This window comes from Hakea prostrata, chromosome 9 (assembly GCF_041222555.1).
Source record: "Hakea prostrata isolate BN-2017 chromosome 9, UWA_Hpros_2, whole genome shotgun sequence".
Taxonomy (NCBI): domain Eukaryota; kingdom Viridiplantae; phylum Streptophyta; class Magnoliopsida; order Proteales; family Proteaceae; genus Hakea; species Hakea prostrata.
The window spans coordinates 43,336,718-43,343,056 of NC_142608.1; the positions used below are offsets into that span (position 1 = coordinate 43,336,718).

Here is a 6,339-nt window from a genome sequence, read left to right on the forward strand (position 1 = left end):
GTTTCCTTCAGTTCTTGAAAAAGCTTTTTGACACTCCTCGGTCCATTTGGCCTCCTTACTGCCCCTCAAATCTTTGAGTGCTTTGAAAAAAGGTAGACACTTTTCTCCTAACTGTGAGATGAAATGGTTTAAGGCGGCTACTCTCCCCGTTAAACATTGTACATCACGAACAGTTTTGGGGGCTTCCATATCAATTAAAGCCTGTATTTTGGCAGGATTAGCCTCAATACCTCTTTGTAATACCATGAAGCCCAAGAATTTGCCTGACGAAACTCCGAAGGCACATTTCTCTGGATTCAGCTTCATTTGGTATTTTCGCATTATTGAAAATACTTCCGTTAAATCTTCAATATGTTTTGCCTTTGCAATGCTCTTTACTAGCATATTGTCAACATAAGCTTCGACATTCTTCCCGATCAAGTCTTTGAAAATTTTGTTGACAGCTCTTTGATAAGTAGCTTCTGCATTCTTCAGGCCGAACGGCATAACTTTATAATAAAAGCTTTCACGATTAGTCATGAAACCCGTAAACTTTTCGTCCTCCTTGTTCATGAGGATTTGATTATACCCTGAATAGGCATCCAAGAAACTCAATGTTTCATAGCCTGCAGTCGCATCTATCAACAGATCAATCCTTGGCAACGAGTAACAATCTTTAGGGCAAGCCTTGTTGAAATCTGTATAATCTGTATACATCCTCCACTTCCCGTTTGCCTTTTTGACCATCACCACGTTGGCCATCCAGATTGGACATTCAATGGGCTCAATGAAACCTGAGCTCCTCAACTTTTCAACTTCGCCCCAAACGGCTTCGTATTTTTCCATAGAGAAATTTCTCCTTTTCTAGATAACTGGTTTCACCTTTGGGTTTATCCAAAGTTTGTGCTCTGCCACATGCCGATCAATTCCTGGCATGTCAACTGTAGACCACGCGAATATATCACTATTTTGTTGAAGAAAAAACTTCAACTCCCCCTTGAATTCTTCCAGCTGTTCAGACCCGATATAAGTAACTCTTTTTTCATCGTCGGGATACAACTGGATTTGCTCCAGTTTTTCTACTGGCTCGGGCCTTTGCATTTCTACTTCGTCCCGATCATCCCGCACTTCAATAGGTAATGCCGTCACTATTCTCTTGCTCTTTTTTTTTTGGTTCCATTTCTGGTTTTCTATTGTAAGGGAATGTGTGGTGAAAAATATTTCATATGAAGAAATTATGATCTGGAGCCTTCTAGTGTGAAATTTGTGATTTTGTGATTTCATATATGCATGTTAGGAGAGTTGTTTTCTTCGTTATAAGGAACAGAGTAAGAAAAAAGAGATGTTACTTTAATTGCTAACATTGTTTTTCTTCTTTTCTTTTTGAAAATTTAACCAGTGATAGAAGGTTAACTTAATTAACCCATAGATAATGGGAGAAAAAATAAGAATTTTATTGGACGATTCAGATTTAGTTAATAGATCTGATGGTAGATATTTAGAGCTGTTTAGCTAACATATTCACACGTAGGTTCAGGTACTACCTTCCCAATAAATGAATAAAAATGTTTCTGCAAATACAAAATCCTATTTCTCTCCGTCCTCCGATTGAGCTCAACACTTGCTGAGTCAGATTCAATTCCCCTCTCTCCTCAGCACTACCAGAATCGGTTGACTCAACTTGATAAAACTCCTTTGATGGAACTGAATTAACACACTTATAATATTTTTAAAAATTTAAAGCACATAATTATTGAATAGAGGAAATATTTAAATTTAAAAAATGGGCCATGCTTATTTTCCAGTTAGTTAATCCTTTAAGATGGGACCCCTTCAACGGTGGGGCCTTGACATTCAATGTGACACGTGGCAAAAATATTGTTTTTTTTAAATAGAATATTTTATCCAATTACTTTGCCTTTAAATCATGGCTTTTAAAAGAATACACTGGGTAAAGGAGAGCAATGAGTAGATATCAAGATGTGTACGATATAGTTCAATCACTGATTACATCTATTCAATGTTAAACTTCTTAGAGACAAGCTCAATCTCTCTTCATGACGAAACATTTTGAGTAAAGAAAGAAAAATGTAGACGTTAAGATGTGTGTGAGACAATCTAACTGCAAATGCATTTGGTATAAACAAGACCTGGTAGAGACAAATTCAATCATTTTCCATGAAAAAGCACTCTTATATAATAATGGAAATGTAAAAAATATACAACATAAACGTGTATATGTTCACTACTTACAAGAGAGTGAAATCAAACAAGAGCAGGGCATGGACAGGACTGGAATAGTGAAAAGGGCAATACACAGAAACCAGCTGAGCTCCAATACTAATTACATAAGCTACAAGCTGGTTCCTCAAAATCTCTCCAGAAAAAAAAAAAAATTAAAAACAAACCAACTAAATAACTAACTTAACTAACCATGGTGGGTGGTTGTGTAAGGTGAATGAGATTCCGGGGAGTATCTCTGACCCATCCCTCTGGTAATCTCTCCTCTGGCGCCACCACTGCAACAACCACAAAACCACCACCCTCGATGGGCTAAACTTGCCTCTGCAAATCTTTGGAATTGATAAATGTTCCATGGAAACCATAGGGGACCCTTGAAGGCAGCTTGACCGAAGCTTCAAGCTTCAAATTCATGGCGTTTATGATCACCAGCTCTGATTTGGAAGTATTCTCATCATGCATGAATGCTACTATGTACCCATCATCTTCTCTCTCGGAATTGGGATCTCTTGGCACAAAGAATGGCTCTCCACCGTATTTTCCATCTCCATATATGAATTTCTTCAATTCTCCGGTTGACAGATCAACCTTTGCGATTCCAGAGACCTTAGGCCAGGGCTCTGCAATTGCGAGGTAAGCGAACTGGGTCTTCCTTCCCAGCCGGTTACGGTTCACCATACCGGCTTCAAGGTTCAATTGATCGGATTTGGGAGCAGTGATGATCGGCCGGCGAGTGGATTTCCCTGTTTTCAGGTTGAGCCGGATCTCAGATAGAACACTCTTGAGACCTTCATCGCATTCGTTGAAAATTGAATCGGCAGGAGTCATGCATGAACCGATCACCACCACCTCATTAGTTTCTGGTTCTTCCCAAGCATTCCATAGATGGAAGCAGAAGCAATCGGGCACTTCGACCCAACGGATTCCAGATGAATCAACTGCGTTCTTGTCCAAGATTCCGAACCGGGCAATTTTGCTTTTATCGTACACCACCGGTGAACCACCCCGAATCATTTCCGGCAATTTGAAAACGACTTGTTGATCTGGAATTACAACAAAATTCTCTGTAATGGCGAAATCGTGCATCATGGTAGGCTCTGCAAGTGGGATTTCGACGTCAGGAGATTTGGCTCCGTCTGGAGAGAAGCGGAAATACTTGAGATATGGCTTTTGGATGACATCGTAGCTTAGAGCGAAGAGGTCGCCAGAGACCGGGTCGAGCTTCGGGTGGGCGATCATGGCGGACCGGAGTTGACCATCGAAATCGAACCGGCCAAGTGTCTTCAAGTCGCCGGATGGAGTGATGCGAACATGGTAAGGGAGATCATCTTCCGACATGGCGAGTAACCGGCCGTTAAAAAAAATGAGGCCGGCGTTGGCGACTCCGGTGCCGTGGTGGTGGTCGACGAGACCAAAGAGACCACGAGCGTAGAAGAGGAGGAGTCGAGCTATGCCGGTGTGGCCATGGAGTTCGCCAATTGCTTTAGGAAAGACAGGGCGGCCCAGAGAGCGTTCCTGAACGAGACGCTCTGTTTCGGTGAAACGGCAAGCATAGCTGGCGGCGCCGCCAGTGATAGAGACAGCATGGATCATACCATCGCCGTCGAATAAATGGTGACCCGCAACTGGTTCGAAGAGGGGATTGGCGCCGTTCCTGACATAAACGCCGTCAATGCAATCGGGAATTTTGCCGGCAACTTGGAGGTGGTGCTGGACAGGGTGTTCCGGCACAGGAGCGAAGTTGCCGGCAATTTGAATTGCAGGGTCAGCAGTTTTGGGAAGTGGGTTCTGGCGTTCACTGGAAAGTAAAGCTCCTTCCACGACATCCAAAGCCATGGCTGCAAGCCTTTGAAGGAAGTTGCATTGTTGCTGCTGCTGCTGCTTCTTACCTTTACCTTCAGAGTTAGATAGAAGAAGAAGAAGAAGAAGAAGAAGAAGAAGAAGATTCCTCTAACTGTTTTCTTCCATCTCTGTCTCTAACTCTGTTTGCTCCTTTGGGTTTGGACTTGGGCTTGGGTTTGGTAACAGAAAGGGTTGCAGCGGTAGTAGTAGTGGGTGGTTGGTAAATGGAAGGTGTCTGCTTTGGGAAATGGAGGAGTGGAGGAGTGTGTAGAGAGCACCGGAGATGGGCTCTTCTACTGGGCTTCTTGAAGCGGATGGACTTGGAAGAAGAGTAGCCCAAATCACAGAATGAGGAAGAAGAAGAAGAAGATGAGGTAGAAGAAGAGGAAGGAGAAGAGCAAGGTAGAGCCCATGAATGAGCTGAAGCAGAAGTTGCTGTAGAAGCTGCCATGATTGATCTTGGGTTCTGTAGCTCTTTATGATCTCAACAGTAGTAGTAGTAGTGAGACTTGAGTGTTATGACGGATGGTTAAGTGTTAACTGCAGTTTTGAAGTGAGAAATGGAAGTGGAGAAAGAGTAGCTAAGAGAGAAGATGGCCTGAAGTTTTGAGGAGAAAAGGGAGGCAGTGAAGGAGGTATATATAGAGTGGAGAATAAGAGAACAGAGGGTGATGGAGATCCACCTCGACATCTAACAGAAGACCACGTGTTGGATTTGTGTAAAGGCACTCGCTTATTGACATAAGAAGATTAAAAAGGTTGAAGAAAGACAAAGCTGCTTGTAAGTGTGACACGACCTCAGCCCAACAACACACACACATCCCTCCCCTAGAGAGAGAGAGAGACAGAGAGAGCGACCGACCGAGCAGGGAAAAGGAAGGGGAAGTTTTGCTTGAATTAAGTAAGGATTAACGTTTGTCTTTAGGAAGAAATGGATTAAATTATGATAATCCCACCCTGACTACCTGAAGCTTTGCCCGAAACTTTTCGAAGCTTTTGTAAATATTTAAGATAGAGAGAGAGAGAGATAGTACACACTAATGGCGACTATGGTCCCTTTTTCTTGTCTTACACCGCGTTCTTCCCTCATTTGAAGGTCACTCACCCACGTGGCTGTTTTTGCTTCTTCTCTTCAGTCTTCCCTGATATCTAGGTCACATCGCTACCCCACACGCTTGACCGCCCACACACTAGCTCACATAGTATACTCTCTCTCTCTCTCACCCTATGTTGGATCTCTACCTTAAGCCTTTACAAGCTTCTTCTTAATTCGTGTGTCTAGCATATGCTTTACATACATACCCTAAAAGATTCGAATCACACAAACCTATATACAGCAATAATTTATAAATAGTATGAAATATCTAAATTTTCACACTAGTTTATAAATGGGTTTTAATTTAAAAAAATAAAAATAAAAGATTTATTTGGCTTTGTCCCCTAATGTAATTTAAGAATTACAGAGGGACGTTAGCGGTTAACACCACTAATAAGAGTGCGAGATAAAACATGGATCGGATGTAATTCTAATTGACTTTACTTACTCGATGAGAAATACCTTAATGAAAACAAACTTTTATATACCAATAAACTCCCCTGAGTATGTATGTTTAAAACTTAACATCTACTAATATAAAACAAGGAATGAAAAAAAAAAGTAAGGTTATGAATTTATTAGGTGTCAATAAGAAAATCCAGAATAAAAACACAAGAGAATAAATTGGAAAAGGTAGTTGATGATAACATTTCGAATCTTAAATATCAATCCAATGATAGAACACCTCATTACGAGGTCTAAAAGAAATAGGTGTCTTATTTTGATTCGTCTACATAAGATTGTAAGTATCCACAGTGAAGAAATCAGATGGAATTTCATGTAGGACTGAGGACTCTATTTGACAATGATGCCTTGATGCTTGTTCATCATGGTAGTCACTTCTCTTTTTTAAGGGGAGAAAACCTCCAGCTTTTGATACCCATTGTCTATTATAGAATTGGTTACTTGTTACAAGCGACCTTCTTAGTTTATACTGCTCTCGTCATCCCTTTTAGATTAAAACGAAGAATTGCAAGCTCCGCTCCTGGGCTTTCTCTCCCTCACTTTCTCTCTATTTATATAAATAGATGGTTCCCCACAAGTGGATTTGCCAGCTCTTGGGCAATCTATAAAATGTTTGATTTCACCTACACAATCTAAGTTGGTGATACAACTTACACTTTCAATCAACTTGTGAGGGAGATCTGACTTGGTTTCAGATTTTCTATCTTTGTAAGTAT

The 6,339-nt window shown here is 41.1% G+C and overlaps 1 protein-coding gene across 1 annotated transcript; it reads right to left on the reverse strand.

The window, feature by feature from the left end:
• Positions 1-1,952: 1,952 nt before the first annotated feature.
• On the reverse strand, positions 1,953-4,816 carry LOC149005274 (9-cis-epoxycarotenoid dioxygenase NCED2, chloroplastic-like). Its single transcript, XM_089169517.1, has 2 exons — positions 4,170-4,816; positions 1,953-4,132 (listed from the first exon to the last, which is right to left on the reverse strand). Exons 1-2 carry the CDS (start codon positions 4,511-4,513, stop codon positions 2,533-2,535), a joined length of 1,944 nt encoding a protein of 647 aa, XP_089025643.1. The 5' UTR covers positions 4,514-4,816; the 3' UTR covers positions 1,953-2,532.
• Between the last annotated feature and the right edge of the window lie 1,523 nt (positions 4,817-6,339).

Excerpts from the sequence above, each read along its gene's own strand:
- LOC149005274 (XM_089169517.1), bottom strand. The coding sequence starts at position 4,513 with ATGGCAGCTTCTACAGCAACTTCTGCTTCAGCTCATTCATGGGCTCTA. Across the intron at positions 4,133-4,169 it reads GATGGAAGAAAACAGTTAGA|TCTATCTAACTCTGAAGGTA; the intron begins GGAATCTTCTTC and ends TCTTCTTCTTCT.